The sequence below is a fragment of the Rattus norvegicus genome, chromosome 5 (assembly GCF_021556685.1).
Source record: "Rattus norvegicus strain SHRSP/BbbUtx chromosome 5, alternate assembly SHRSP_T2T, whole genome shotgun sequence".
NCBI lineage: Eukaryota > Metazoa > Chordata > Mammalia > Rodentia > Muridae > Rattus > Rattus norvegicus.
In genome coordinates this window covers 125,362,111-125,378,007 of record NC_141538.1, presented here as the reverse complement: position 1 = coordinate 125,378,007, position 15,897 = coordinate 125,362,111, and the positions used below count along the sequence as shown (strand labels likewise).

The 15,897-nt window shown below is 46.1% G+C and overlaps 1 protein-coding gene across 19 annotated transcripts in view; it reads right to left on the bottom strand.

Annotated features, from left to right (window-relative positions):
• Nucleotides 1-15,897, bottom strand: part of Dab1 (DAB adaptor protein 1) — a 1,118,143-nt gene that overhangs the window by 28,931 nt on the left and 1,073,315 nt on the right. For 9 of the 19 annotated variants that reach the window (XM_087660515.1, XM_087660517.1, XM_087660521.1 and 6 more), the window contains 2 exons: nucleotides 1,137-1,187; nucleotides 998-1,045 (listed from right to left, as the gene is read on the bottom strand). In XM_087660515.1, the coding sequence (XP_087516641.1) occupies nucleotides 998-1,045; nucleotides 1,137-1,187 (99 nt within the window). 19 annotated transcript variants of the gene reach the window in all.

Below are 15,897 nucleotides of genomic sequence, written 5' to 3'. Positions count from 1 at the left end.
TGATATCTCCCATCAGACTTGGCCCTGGCCCTAGCCCAGCCACTTTAATTTAAATAAGTGATAGTTTCCCAAGTGTATGGTGCACTGTACAGCTGCTTCAAGATTAGTGCCCTATTCCTTCTTTCAACATGACTGTGGTGAGGTGAGACAGTTGAGGGATGAGATGCCATGGGTTGACCTCCATAATGCATTCTCTCACAGGCTCATTCCCTATGTTTTGGCAACAGGAGATCCTGGAACCCTTCAAGAACTGTGTAGGAATTCCAATCATGCGCTGGCTACTTTGCCAAGAGCCAGGACACAGACCTAAGGACATCATGCTCTTGCCCCTATGTTCACGAGCTGGATGCTTTATGGAAGCCAAACATACACAGTCAGTCCTCACGGTGCTAAGGGGCACAGAGTCCAGTGGATCTGAAAGGTGACACATCTTCAGGCCTCTGCATGAGCTTTTTCCAGTCAGTCACGCCTTTCCCCCACTGTCTTCTTATCTTTCTCTCAGGGCGCAAAGACTGTGTTGTACTTTTCCCCATCAGTATAACTAGGATGTGCTAGGAGACCTCTAAAATACTGGTTGAATGAAACTAATGGGTGATGTTACCTTTTCAATATCCCTTCTCTCTCTCTCTCTCTCTCTCTCTCTCTCTCTCTCTCTCTCACACACACACACACACACACACACACACTCATATACATATACACTTACCCACCACCCACCACATACAGAGACACAGATACACAGACATACACACACACACTCCCATACCACACACACACACACACACACACACACACACACACACACACACCATTTGTACACACACTCTTCCTACTGAACCTCACAGCACCTTTAGTATTCCTGTGAACATTGCAATGGGCACCTACTGCAGTAGCAGAGAGTAGGACAGTCACCATTTATGCAGGTAGATGAGGACACCATGGGACACATGAGGACAAGCAGAAGAACTCTAAATTAACAGGACCCTGGCCGACTCACCTTGGTTGCCTCAAGAAGCTCATCAAAGTCCATTGACAGGTTTCCGTTCTGCAACCACAAGGCATGATGGATGAGCATAGAATGAGTGATGGTCCGACAACACGAGACAGTTAAACAGACAAGGCCCTCTCAGTCTTACCGGCGTGGCTGCAGCAAAGCGCGCTTCGAAATCCTCCAGCGGCTGGCTATTCTGCAAGTGCAAGGGATGATGAATGAGGATGGAGGGAATGACGCACAAATGACATGGATTTATGGGTTTAATGATGACGGCAGCCATGGTTTACACTCCCATGGTCTCAGTAGGCGGGAGCCGACTCTGATGTATGGTGAAAAGCCTGGGATGTGTTTCCAGCATAAGCAGATGATAAAGCATAGGCCTGATTGGGAGATACAGCAGCAACAGCAGCAGCGTGTCTGTAAGTCTACAGTCCATCTTCCTGCGACTATGCACCCCACTCAGCTAGGCACAGAGATAAGAGCCAACGTGTCTACATTGAGCAGTCTTCTTTGAAAATGAAGATGTGGCATCGCGTAACTTTTGCCAAACTTGACTGTTTTTATTGCTTATTTAGTTATTTATGGTATACAAAATAATGGGGTCCATTATTACATTTTCATATTTATACTCTCTCATCATCATCATCACACCACCACCACCATCATCACCACCACCACCATCATCATCACCACCACCATCATCATCACCACCACCACCACCATCATCATCATCATCACCACCACCATCACCACCACCACAACCACCATCATCATCACCACCACCACCATCATCATCATCACCACCACCACCATCATCATCACCACCACCACCATCATCATCACCACCACCACCACCACCATCATCATCACCACCACCACCACCACCACCACCACCATCATCATCACCACCACCATCATCACCACCACCACAACCATCATCATCACCACCACCATCATCATCATCACCACCACCACCACCACCATCACCACCACCATCATCATAATCACCACCACCATCATCATCACCACCACCATCATCATCATCATCACCACCACCATCATCATCATCATCACCACCATCATCATCACCACTACCATCATCATCACCACCACCACCACAACCATCATCATCACCACCACCACCACCACCATCATCACCACCACCATCATCATCATAATCACCACCACCATCATCATCACCACCACCACCATCATCATCATCACCACCACCATCATCACCACCACCACCACCACCATCATCACCACCACCATCATCACCACCACCATCATCACCATCATCATCATCACCACCACCACCATCATCATCATCACCACCACCACCATCACCACCACCATCATCATCACCACCACCACAACCATCATCATCATCATCATCAACAACAACAACAACAAAGACAACCAGTTGTGCCTGTCTTTTGTGCCAGCCTTTCTCTTCGCTCAACCACCTCTTCTTATCCCAGTAAGATCAGTGCTCCCTATTTTCCTAAGCCCAGGTAGCTGCCACCACTGATATAAAGTCCTTCTTAGAGTCCTCAGTGCTTCAGCCGAGGTTCTATAGCAGGTTCTTTCACGCGTGTAACTTATTCCCAATGCCCAGCAGATCCCCTGGGTCTAATACACAGCATTGCCCAACAGAAATGAATGAATCCATGTTTTAACAAGTGGCTGGCAGCTGGCCAAGACTAACTGTTCTCTTAACTTTTAATTCTATTGTATATATCATGTATTATACGAAATGTATAATATCTACCCCACATGCATATTTTAATAACCTTGTTTTAGTCTATACATACAAGCTAATTATTCTTTGGATAATTTCCAAGTAGCTCAATGCTAATAGCATCTGTGCCTATTGGCATTCAAATCAAGTCATTGCGCATGAGCAGAAAGATGACAAGGCTTCCTAATTTTGAGTAGGGCTTGGTCCAGTCTTAGAATAATGTTTGTTTGCCAAATCGTCTTCACTCTCTCCACAGAAATTATGACTGCTAATTCCTTCATTCCCAGACACAGGATGTGGACTGGGGAGGGAGAATCAACGTGCCTAGGACCACTGTCATTTAGAACAAACGTCAGTAGATTCTGTCATCTGTCCCTACCAGCGTCTAGCTCACCATGACTCACCTGTGGCAACGACAAGATGAAAAGTTGCCATGTGCAATAACTACAGAAATACTACATCTACTACTATTGGCATTGATAATTACTATTGCTATTTAGCTACAGGTGTGTGGGGTGGTGGGAAGATGGCTGTAGCCGGGAGACCATGTAATCTGTGGTGTGGCCCAGAAGGTTAAGGTTATGTCGCTACATCCCTTATAAATTCACATACTCCTGGGGATTTATGGCCAGGCCCCTACCAACTAGCTCTGGGTCATAACTTTTAATAAAAACATTTTTTAGTGTCCAAAATCTCATTACATCTGTCCAATATAAAAAAGCAAATGGCTTCAGAACATGATGGATGAATTAAATAAATTTGAAAAACAGCCTGTGGTGGAGTCTCATAAAAGCCTCACCATGTCCCACATAATGAAAATGTGGGAGGACCTCTAGCATCAGCATGGCCTCTGGGGAACTGCACAGGTGAGACGTATTGAGTGACTTCTATACATCCAGAGGAAGTTCAGTCTAGGTATCTGGTCAAGTATGTGTCCTAGGAGTCACACTGGTCGTGCCACCTCTCGGGCACATGGCTGTGAATCTCAAGGATGCTCACTTTTCGCCATTTCTAGGTAGTAGTTACTCTTTGAGTCTTACTGATAAGTGTGCATAGCTTTGTATGGTATCAGGCACAGTGTAGACAGATGCTCAATAAATCACACATTTTATACCTTCTCCTATCTTGGCTCATTTTAACGACATATTCAACACATGTTTTCTTAACCTGGGAAAACTATTGTTACTTGATGTTGGGAACTAGAATAAGGAAACTTCGGTCTGTTCTTGACTCCATTCCCCCAACGCCCTGGTCTTGTTCCTAGGCAGTTTCACCAGATCGTCTTCTTTCTAGTCATATCTCTGATACCTCTAGTCTGCTGCTGTCTTCAGACTCTGGCTTGGTCAACACTCCAGACTCCTTCCTCCTGTCTGGTGTGAACTTAGGTGACAGTGCACTCCATCTGGCCAGTGGAGAGGTATTTCTAACCAGTGCCCCATTCCCCAACTAAGACTCATGTCTAGGGTCTGGAATCCTTCGCTTGGAACCCACCTAGCACTTGCTTTACCCACACCTAATACAAGACTTTTGGCTTGGCTTACCAGTTATCTTCAATTCTTGACTTTTCTTCTGGCATTTTCCCCCTATTTGCTTTGTATTTTGCTTTTTTAAAAACTCAGCAGGGACAACCCATACCAGGACCTCAGCATTCTGAGGAGAGATTTCAGGGACTTTATTCTCCCTCACTGTGTCATATAGTTCTATCCTGACTCTTGAAGAAGACACTGAAATAAAGGTCGCATGGGGAGTTTCCTTTCCCATGGCAGGGGAATGATGGCTCTACACTGGGCATTGGAGGAGAAGGGAGATCAGAGTGATGGTCCTTGTGCAGTAAAAATGACAGTGGGCAAGAAAGGCTGTGGGGTACAAACATCAAAAAGGAGGAAATCATATTTATGGCTGACAAGTCAGGAACTTGCCATGGTTTACAATGTAATCTTGGGCTGCATAACACAATCCCATGGGGAGGCATTTATAAAACTCTGAGACCTGAGCCCCAGCCTCTGCTATGGGATTCTGCTGGAGGCAGAGTGGCAGGTGGTGGTTTTGCCAGGTTTCCACAGTTCCTCAGTGACTCTGATGTGCAGCTGGCTTTTCAAATTGCTGTGCTGGGGAATGGATTCTCTTCAGGAATAATCAGTGAGCATCCTACTGGGAGAACCAAAGGCATCTTGATTGATTAGGTAATGGATTAATTAAGGCCTTCAACAAACATTGCTGGTGGGTTTCCCACCTGCTAGGACCTAGACAGGTACTGGAGACACAATGATGACTAATATATGGTCTGTGCTCTCTGCAGGGCCATGAGGTGTAGTCCTTGTCATAGGAGGTGGACAGAAATGTGCATATGGGATGGGACAAGGCTTTTAGATCTAAGCTAGGACCTACGCCAAGGCTGCAAAAGAATCAATTCGATTATCCATTTAGATGGCCCAGGAGAAATGGATTAACTTAAGTGATTTGTAACTGTGCACAGGTGGGTAGTATTAAGGAGGCCTAGTGATTGTCAGCACCCGAATGCATGCTACTTTCCCAAGTGCGTGATTTAACAAGCAAGGCACACGCTAATTAAGACTAATTCTCATGAGATATCTAGTAGCTTATGCTTTGCACCACTTGTAGCAAAGAGGAGAGTGGGCCGTTTTCCACTTCCTAGGAGACAGTCAAGAAAGGCTTTGCTTGGGAAGTGAACAACAGCGTGGGGGCAGCTAGAAGAGGATGGTGAACTACTATGTTGGCATGCGATTCCTCCCCAGAGCAGCACTGTCTGGTAGAATTTTCTATGATGATGGAGAGTCCTGTACCCGTCCAAGCTGGTGGGAGGTGTATGCTGGGTACCACAGAAATGTTTAATGGGACTGAATTGTAAAACTTAGTTTGGATTACTTTTATCTTAAATAATCACAAGTTACAACTGCAGGAGCCAGCACAACTAGACAGAAAATGCATGAGAAAGTAAACAATCAGCCATGCTTCCAGTGCTGGCCCCTTTCTGAACGACAGACACGTCCTTCCTTGTGCACTTTCTTCTGTTCTTTTGAAGAACATTTAAACTGACTGGAAACTTTCTTTGTGAGAAATTAGTTCCTTGTTATGTCTAGAGAAATCACCAAGTTCAGTTTGCCATGATAGCGAGCAACTTCTGGATCAAAGTTTTCTCATTGTCTCAGCTAAGCCAGAGCCAGAGGCTTGTGGGTCTTTTTAAGGGAAGTTTCAAATGGAAATTCATGAAGCAAGTTAAGATTCATGTTTCAAGTGGAAATTCATGAAGCCTCATCAACAGTCAAATGAAACAGAACTCCACTTACTACCCAAGTGTGCCAGGCCTTATGAGATGTAAGCTCGACTCCTGCTAGACTCAGTGCTGTGGCTTAATGGAGGGTCTGGAGCTGGTGTGAGGACTTGGCTTTGGAATGGTTGAAAACTGGTGTCTAAGTACCCCATGCTGGGCATCCTTTTTGCAGCCAAAAGGTCTTCTTCCTCCAGGTATTGTTTTAGGAAAGTCGTGAGGAATGTCTGGAAGCTCGATGGAACATACCTGAATGCAGTAATGAACACGGCATCCTCCCTCAAAGAGCATATGGTAGGCTATGTGTGCAGTCCCTCAGACAAGAAAACATTTACACCTCACTTCCTTGAAGTTGGACTTTGTTGCTGTTGTTGCTCTTCTGAGACTTTTGACACACAGGGTCTTGCCCTATTTTGTTCTGGAATGGTGTAGAATGTGGTAATCTCCTGCCTCTACCTTCCAAGACCTGAGTGCTGGGGTGACAGGTGTGTACTACCACGCCTGGCTTGACTGTGCTGGCATTAGGAAGAAGGCTGAAGGAGACCAAACTCACGAGGACACTGAGTGACCCCAGAGCACTAAGTGAAGGAGTGGGGTGGCCCTGGCAAAGTCTGACACTACATTCTTTTTCTTCTCACTTTCCTCTCTTGTGAAGAAAACCTGATGTGCTAGCACTTAAAAGCACAGGTTGGTTTACAAGAGAATTGGATGGTTTTAGGACATCGAGAAGTGGAAAGAGATGCAGGAATGGCAGCTTCAGTACGAAATGCTGCCCAGTGTCTGGCCACATCCTCAGGTAAGCTCCTGGTAAGATCCTTTGATCCTGGAACCAGACTTCCTGGAACTAGATATCTCCACAGGGAGAAAACAAGGCTGATAGGGGTTGCATGGCAAACAGCAGCCTGCAGAGCATGATCTCAGAGAGCCAGTTCCATTCCTCCTGGGAAAAGGATGGAGGGATAGAATATAGGGGACCGAAAAGGGAGAGTAAGGGAGGGCAGGTGAGGGATGTAAGTAGAAGGAAAGTAAGGGGAGAAGAGGAGCGGGCAGAATATTAGGGGAGGGAAAGAGAGGGGGAAGGGAAGGGGAGACAGAAGGAGATGGGGCAAGGGAAGGAGATGAAAGGGGAGGGAGGAAAGGAAGAGAAAGAGAGAAAAGGGGCTGGGGCAGAGAAAGGAGGATAGGAAGGGGGAGGAGGAGAATGAGGAAAGTAGGGGAAAGGAAGGGAAGCTAGAAAAAAGGGACAGAGGGAGGGCAGAAGACAGTGGTTTTTTTTGGTTGGCAGGTGTTATGGTTTGTTACTGTAGTTAAAGCTACACCCCCAGGGTGGCCCCGCAGGAAATGAGGGGATCCTCAAAGGAGGGCCATACCAGGAGGTCCTTAGGTCACTGAGGGTTGAGGTATTTCCCATGCAGCTTTTAGTAGATCTTGTGTAAGCCTTTGAGTTGTCAATATTAAGTGTCGTATGAGAGCGAGCCTCAACCAGTATTTTCTCTGCTTCTGCTCAAGGTGAGTACTTTTTCTGATAGTCCCTTCCCTGGGGCCCACGGGGCACTCAGTATAAGCCTCCAAAAACTGTGAGCGAAGTCTATTTTTCCTCTTTCTAATATCAGTTGTCTTCAGAATTTTATTGTAGCACAGGTGACAAAAAGATGAGGGTGAGTAGGTGTTAGGTGTGGGAACACCTGGTCCAGGGGAACCACAAGGTCACCTGCAGGTGACATAGCCTTTCAGATACAGATACTACAGGCTTGTGACCTTTCCCCCGGTTTTGAACAGGAACCAAAGTTCTGGCTCTGCCCTACCACACCCCTTCTCTTCTTTCTTCTCCTCCCCACATTTAACACCTATTTTGGAATTTAGAGAGTGTATATAAACTGAAAACATGATCACTCTATGGTATGGTTATGGGGAAGGTTTTTATTGTAGAAATAAGGGAGAACAGCTGGAAACATCTGGAAGAGTCTCAAGCAGAGAGAGAAAGAAGTGGATTGAACCTGGTCATGAGAGAGGCAGGAGCAGAGCAGAGACACAGAGAGAGGGGGTGTGGGAAAGAAGAGGAAGAGGGAGGGAGAGGGACACACACACACACATACACACACACACACACACACACACACACACACACACACACACACACAGAGAGAGAGAGAAAGTTTAGTCAAACAAAGAAGACTATTCACGATACTGAGGGAACATGGAAGCCAGCACACACTTTGATGTGCTACTAGGCACCACAGATAAGAAATTTGTCCCTTCTTCGGGTGATAAGGGAAATGACCCCTTTGGTAAAAGGGAATCTGCTTCACAAGTTCCTGAGGAATGTTAGCTTTTGTCTAACTGCCTGGGTTTGGTGAAATGGAGTTTCTTTTGAGTATGACAAAGAGAGTCTCTAGTTTTTCACGCCTAAATTTTCTAAAACATATCCAGTCTAGAAATATATGTGGGGCAAAGGTTTACAGAACCATTTCCAGGCTGCTAATGATTCTGTGGTGAGGCACAAACAGCAGATTTTCAGTGACAGAGGAAAGGGACTGTGGAGAATGCCATCCACTGAGCATCTAGGATCCACTACATGTCTATGGATGTGGTCATGCCCTTCTATCATTCAGAGGAACAAAAGAAACCAGGAAACACACACAGTGCCATGGCCATGAATGCGATGACTCATGCACAGCCCAGTGCATGTGTGCACGTGTGCTCAGTGAAGAGCATGACATGTTTTGAGCACATAGTACTACTTTCCTCCCTCTGCCTGTACCATTAAACACATGGCATCTAGCTCGGTCTCCATAGGTGGGTGGATCTGGATGCTGGATGCAGTGAAGACTTCAAACCATGGACAGTGGCAACATTGTGATCTTAAAAGGCACTGGGGTTGATGCAGCTACTTCAGTGGTGATGGCAAGAGAGGTTGGTGATGGGCCTAGGTGGGAGTGCTGGGAAACTGAGGCCGCACAGTTGTTGAGGAGTTCTGGGAAGACCGTCTAACCAGTGACATCATCTAGGAGCCAGAAGATAAGAAGGACCGAGTTTCCTGACCCCTCCTGTGGCTGGAGGAACAGGCTGAGAGATGCCCGTGCTGCTTTTAATGACTTTAGACAGAGTGAACAGACTTGAACGGGTCCAAGGAGTTTAGAAGACTAGAAACCAAAGGGGAATGGTTCTCAAAAGCTTGAAATTAATTCTTTCTAACTCTTTCTTTCTTTCTCTCCTCTCCTTTTAAAAATCTATTATCCTATGTCCACATTAGACAAAACTCAAGGAGTTTTCAAAACCCCCTAACAAGCTTTGGCATGGCTTCAGGACTGTGCAAAGGGAGTGAATTAGAGTCACAGGAATGTGAAATTGGCTCCTGTCAGCAGGCTGACAGGCTCTCGGCCCACTTTTCAGGAAGAGGGCAGGACACACAGCAGAGTCCATCACTTTCCTCAGTGCTGTGTCTTCTTGGGGAGACCACTGCTGAGGTCCAGATGGTCCCCAAATGGTAACAAGAAATATTGGATGAAGTTGAGACCAAGCCGAGTGGCAGAGGCAGAATTCGAGCAAATCAGAGGCAATCACAAATGGAGAGATGTCACAGCAAAGGAAAAAATAGCCAGCAGCCTTTGCCTGCTGCTCTGACAGGCGCTCCTGACAACATGGTTTCCCCTCCTTCTCCACGGGATGGCAGCTTACAGACATGGGAATTCATTTCACTATTTGGTCTTCCCTCTTGGATTTGCTTTTCACAGTATGAATCTGGCGACCTCCAAAATGCCCTGGGTGTCTACTGTTAGCCAGGCACCAAGAGGCCCTTGAACTGCACCTCTGAGCAAGTGAGGTTAGGGAAAAATGAAGGTGACTAACTCCAGTCGTTGTAAGGGGACTGTCACAACAAGGGAACCATATTGAGCTTTTTTTTTTTTTTTTACAGAGAATGTGCCGTTTCCAGTCACAATGCCATTCACAGAACAGAAGCTAATACCGGTCACTGGGAATAGCCAAAGCAGAACAGAATCTGTCCACTCATCCTTTGACTTCTTTGTGGTAACATTAGGGAGATGGTCATCTCCTGAGGTCATGTTGAATATCATCTTCCTGTCTTAGTAATGGGTACCACGGCTGCAATGAAACACCACAACCAAAAGCAAGTTGGGGAGGAATCAGGACAGGAACTCAAACAGGGTAAGAAAGCAAGAGCTGATGCTGAGGCCATGGAGGGGTGCTACTTACTGGCTTGCTCCTTGTGACTTGATCAGCCTACTTTCGTATGGAACCCAGGACCACTAGTCCATGGATGCCACCACTCCCAATGGGCTGTGCCCTCCTCTAACAATCACTAAGATAATGCCTTATAAGCTTGCCTACAACCCAGTCTTACGGAAGCACTTCCTTAATTGAGGTTTCCTCCTCTCAGATGACTTTAACTTGTGTTAAGTTGACATAAAGCCATCCATCACATCTCCAAAACTTGCTTTTGCTCATCTTCTGGTTTGTACACAGTTGCCAACTCATGTCTAGAATCCAAAACTGCAGAAGTACAGGTTATGTGTGTGAGTTAGTTCCTGCTGTTACGGTAGTAAGAATTTGAGAAGACCAACTCAGAAAAGGCAGACCTGGGCATCATGGCACATGCCTGTGACCCTAGCTAGCATTCAAGAACGTAACAAACAAATGTGTCAGCTGAGCTACACATTTGTCTTGAGACAGTGTCTCAAGAAAGCTATCTATATAAATAAAAGTTTTGTTTTGACTCACAAGAGGTTCCTGTGTATGATTTATTGGTCCCATTGCTTTGGACCAATGGCCCACTGTAGATAAATTGTGTGACAGAGATAAACCACCCCTTTATGGCCATGAAGCAAAAGGTAAGAGTGGAGAGGAGTATACAGTTCCACAGTTCCCTGTGAAGGAACTTCTGGTACTCCCAAGACCCCTGGTGGGAACCACCACCTCCCAAGAGCACCACTCTGGGAAACATGCCTTCAGCATAGGGTCCTGGGGGCATCACACATGCCTGCTATAGCATTACCCTCCATTTCCACCCTCCCACGCTGGGACCTCCAGGCATTCATGTGGAAGTGTTGATTCGCTGTCTAGACCATATTCTGGTCTGCCTGCCTCTGTCTGTGTACAGCCTTCCCTTTGACCTGAACCGTTGTCTCCACTCTCAACTCACATTCATCACGCACAGTCAGCAAGTGACCAAGGAGTGCATCTGGTGGCTTTTCCATCATACCTGGTGTAACTTCCAACCCTTCCTCCAACTCAGGAACTGTGCATACATAGGAGGTCACGAGTTCTGAACTACTGCACCATATTTTCTGTCCTGCCATGTTCCAGACTATGATCCTGTCTTCCCCCACTTCCCCTCCACCCACCAGTTAGTTCCAGTCTCAGGTCGTTTTCTTACCCATCCTTATCCTGGCACAAGCTGTCTCTGGTTGATTTCTTGTCCTAATTAAGAACCTGGCATAGTTGTCACCTTTGGGAGAGACCCTCTCTGTACTACCATGTTTGGTTTATGGGGGGCATTCCCTGAGGTTTGTGTTTACCTGTCTGTTGGTGGTCTTACCATGGAAGGAGACCTGGCTCTAAGAAAGAACATAGGCTGACTTGTACATCTCTTGCCTCTAACACAGTGCCTGAAACACAGGAAACACTCAATATCCCTGTGGAATAGATGAAGGATAAATGATTAAAAGGCGGACAGATAAACGCCTCAAGAATGGTTTCAGAGGGTGACGTCCAATGCAGCAGACACTGCACAGTGATAACAAAAAGGATACTGTACATTCCTGCAGGGACAGTGGATTTGTCATGCAGAAACCTGTACTCCTGTGTTTATATCCTTTCCTGCTTGTTCTCTCATCCTGGATTACCTTGGAGGGCTGTGTAGCTATCAGATAGAGATGGAATAACTGCTCTTACATGGACATGTTTCCCTATATGATGTTATCTGTGTTCTGTGAGAGTCTTTAAGTAAAACCATGTACGTATGTTGGGTAGGGCCATGGTTGGTTGGCACTGTTATTTCTGGTTTTCCAAGAACATACACACATATAAACAGACATACATACACAGACACACAGACACACACAAACACACACACATACACTCACACACACTCATATACTCAACTCAAAGAAATCACACAAACTATTCAATGTAGACTGCAGAGGAACCATAGTCAAGCGGTAACATCAAGGCCTCATGTCTTCTTGGCCTGGCAGAAGGTTCTGGAAGTTAACAGTATTTCCACTTGATACTTAAGATTCCTTTATGTGCAGCAGACACTATTCTAAGTGCTTTCATGTAGTAACTAATTTAATTATCACAACTGATGTGGGCACTATTACTACCCTCATTTTCAGAGGCAGACACAGAAGCATAAAAAGCCTAAGAACTCACCATGGGTCATACAACTAGAGAACAGCACAGGACATAGTTTTCCCAAAGTGGGGTAGGTTTGGAATATTCACTCCTAAGATTCAGGCTATAGCCTGGATAGCAAAAGGTGTATAAAGACATATGTCATAAGATCAAGGTATCTGGCAAGAGTCCAGAAGGAACTTGCATGAGGTACAGGACATGCTGGCCCTATTTGGAAGACATGGCCAGCTGATATGGAAGATGATATGTCAGTTCCCCAGAGATGCTCAAGGAAGAGGGCCAGGACCCCTGCTGAAGGTTCAAAGGACAACATGGCAGTGGCCAAAGGGACAAGCCAGAGAGACTGGATAGTACAGGAAAAGGAGGGAGAGACCCCAAACCGTGGGCTGACAGTGTGCAAGGTGGGAAAAAGGACTAAGCCTAGAGCTAAAGATGGCGGCCATGCTAACTGACAGGAGAGAAAAAGATGGGAAGCTGACAGAAGCATAAGCAGAATTGGGAAACGGGAGTGTCATAAAAAGCAAGCATGGATGTCTGTCGGAGGAGACCTTCTGGAGACAGACTGTTGCCCTCTACTGTTAGCATCTTGGTCTCAGTCTTTCTATGCACATCACAGATAAGACATAGTTGCCATGTTAATTAAACTGCATGAACTCATGGAGGGTTAGAGTCCCTTGTGGGGGCTTTGGAGGCCTCATAGAAACACACATGCTTCATCGTATCTATGAGGCAAGGACAGGAAGTGCTGGTCTGAAAAGTCGCACAGCACAGTCCTGCCATGGTCTTTGGAATCATAGACCGAGGGAACCGTGGAGAGCTGATCATAGCCCTGACCCCCGCAAGGACTGGCAAATGCTGGCTTCTTGTTTCCTTTCTGAGCTGCTACACAAGGTGAGCTCTGTGCTTCCTTTAGTTGAGCATGCCCCTGCCATATATAGTCTCCGGCATCGTGATCCTTCATTTAGCTCTTGTTCTTTCTTCTCTGATGAGAGTTTTTTCACTACTCTTCTGTAACCACTAATAATGGCAGTTAGGGGGAAAGAAAGAAGCACAACAGGATGATTTATCCAGAGCGAGCAGCGGAATTACTGTATGGAGAGAGAAGGCGCGTCAGCACCGATGGCTATTTATGGGGAAGCTGTATATTACGGCGTTGCTCGTTAAGATGCTGTAGTTAAGATTTTGTGAATGTTAATGATCTGTATTAGAGGAATAATGACGGATTCACAGCGGCGGCGGCAGCAGTTAACAGATACCCCACGCACAGATCTTCTAGTCACTTGATGAATGCTACAGAAGGAGCAGGCGCACACAATACCTGTGTATGGAAGAACCACCCACAAAAAAGCAGCAGGAGCAAGATGGCCAGGAGTCTTGGGCTTTTGGGTCTCGAGCATTTTTGTTTTAGGGGCCATGTGGTCCAGCAGAAAAATGAACCAGTTTGAGGGAGGGCAGCCCCAGACCGTGCTTTGTTCAAGGCAGTCCTTGTTTATGCCTGTTGTCTTGATGTAATTGTTAATAGCAACCCTTCTCCCCTTCCAGTTTGGACCGGTTTGGAGGATAAAGTGGGTCATTCTAGCTTGAGGGTCAATGAGGTGGATGAGAGAGACAACCTCGCTCTGCTTCTTCTGGCTGTATGCTGTCATTTAATGCCTCTGTTTCTCAGCATCCCACTGGGTTGTGAGGACACCCACGGTTACAGTACTTTGGGACAATTTTGAGATAACAATGCATGGTTGTCTAGCACAGTGGGGTGCTCAATATTTGTTATTGATACTTGTTTGCCATCCCTGCTGTGGTGGCTTCAAAACTGACTTCCAAGAAGCCTGTCTGGTATTTGAGAAACTGGTTCCTAGTTGGAGGCCCTATTTTGGGTAAGTTGAGGAGTGTGTCTTTTCTGGGTGACATGTAGCACCGAGGGTAGGCTTTTGAGATAATACAACCCCACCCTACTTCCAGTTTACTCTCTCTGCTTGTGTAGGACCTGTGGTGTCTGTTTCCTACTTCTGATGGCATGTCTGTTACTTGCTGCCGTGCCTCTCGGCTACGACAGACTCTTATGCCTCTACAAGCATAAACCAAAATAAACTCTTCCATAAGTCACTTTTGGTCATGAAGTTTTAACATAATAACAACAACAACAACAGCGACTGCAACAGCACCAACACCTAACTAATGTGCTTGTCATAAGGGACTAAATGTGTTTCTTCCTCCTCTGACTAATGGGCTGAAGTCCTAGCTTTCAATGTATCTTTCTCTCCTCCCTCTCTCCCTGTCTTCTCTTCCCTAGACTTCAAGCACTGCCCATGGTAGGATGCAATTTACAATCAGGGGCAGTTTTCAACTTGAACTGGGACTCACAGTTGCTTCTTTTGCTTAGGCCACCACCCTGCCTCTGGTGCTTTGCTCTGGCAGCTCAAGGGGATGCCACACAGCCCTAACAGCCCTCTGTGGCACCAAAACAGTTCAACATCATCCTGGGTTGTCAGTTAAAGCTGACTAGGGACGCCATAGCTTGGGGCTCTCTAACCACCCTAGCCCCAGCATCTTAGCAACCCAGGCGGGAGTCACTCATGCTCACGTCTTAAAGTCCTTGGTAGAGTTTACAGAATGGCTCACAATAATAGTTATGACCAATGTTTACTGAGCACTTATTATGCATCAGGCATGGTTATAAATGTCTAATATGAAATATTTATTTAGAACTCAAAAAACTCTGTGAGGCAGGTGCCACAGCCATTATCCATGCCTCAGAGGTGGGCACACTGAGGTAAAGGGAAGTCACAGCTGGCACAGCTGGTAAGTGAGTGATACAAAATTGAAGTCCAGCTAGTTGGGCTGCAAAGCTCACACCCAACAGCATCCTCCTGACAGTTCTATTTAGTTTATGACGTAATGCTATTGTAATGGCACGTCTTCTCTTATTCAGTCTCCACAATGACACAAGAAAGTGCCTCTGTGTGTTGTGTCAACTGGTCACTAGAAAATCCAGTTATTTACTGAGAGTTGTACACCTAAGAAATAGAAGGTCCTGATTTTCTCCCAACTTCCTGTTCTCTCTGTTGTCACGCCTTCTGACATATAAAGAAATCCAAGTTCCAGATAGATAATACTGGGAAGGACCTCTACTTCTGCCTTTCTACTTCCATCGACAGAGTCAGTGAGCAGCACCCTCTGGACAGTGGCTTCCAGACTATTCTCTCTCCATCTCCTCCCTTCTAGAATCTTCTATCCTTCAGACAGTGTACTCCTACTGAGAAAGTCTTGAGGGTCCAACTCAGCCTCAGTCAACTCTTCCTTTTGGTCTGTTTCGATTGCACCCTGCCCAGCATGTTTTCTACCAATAAAGGCTTCTGAGTTTTTTTTAAAAAAAAGTCTAAAGAGCACTCTTCTGGGATCCAGGGGCAGGCATTTCAGCAGAGGAATGGAGTTGCCATGTTTTATTCGGACATGATTTTCCAGTGCACAACCCTGAAACACATGATAGCAGGTAGCTAC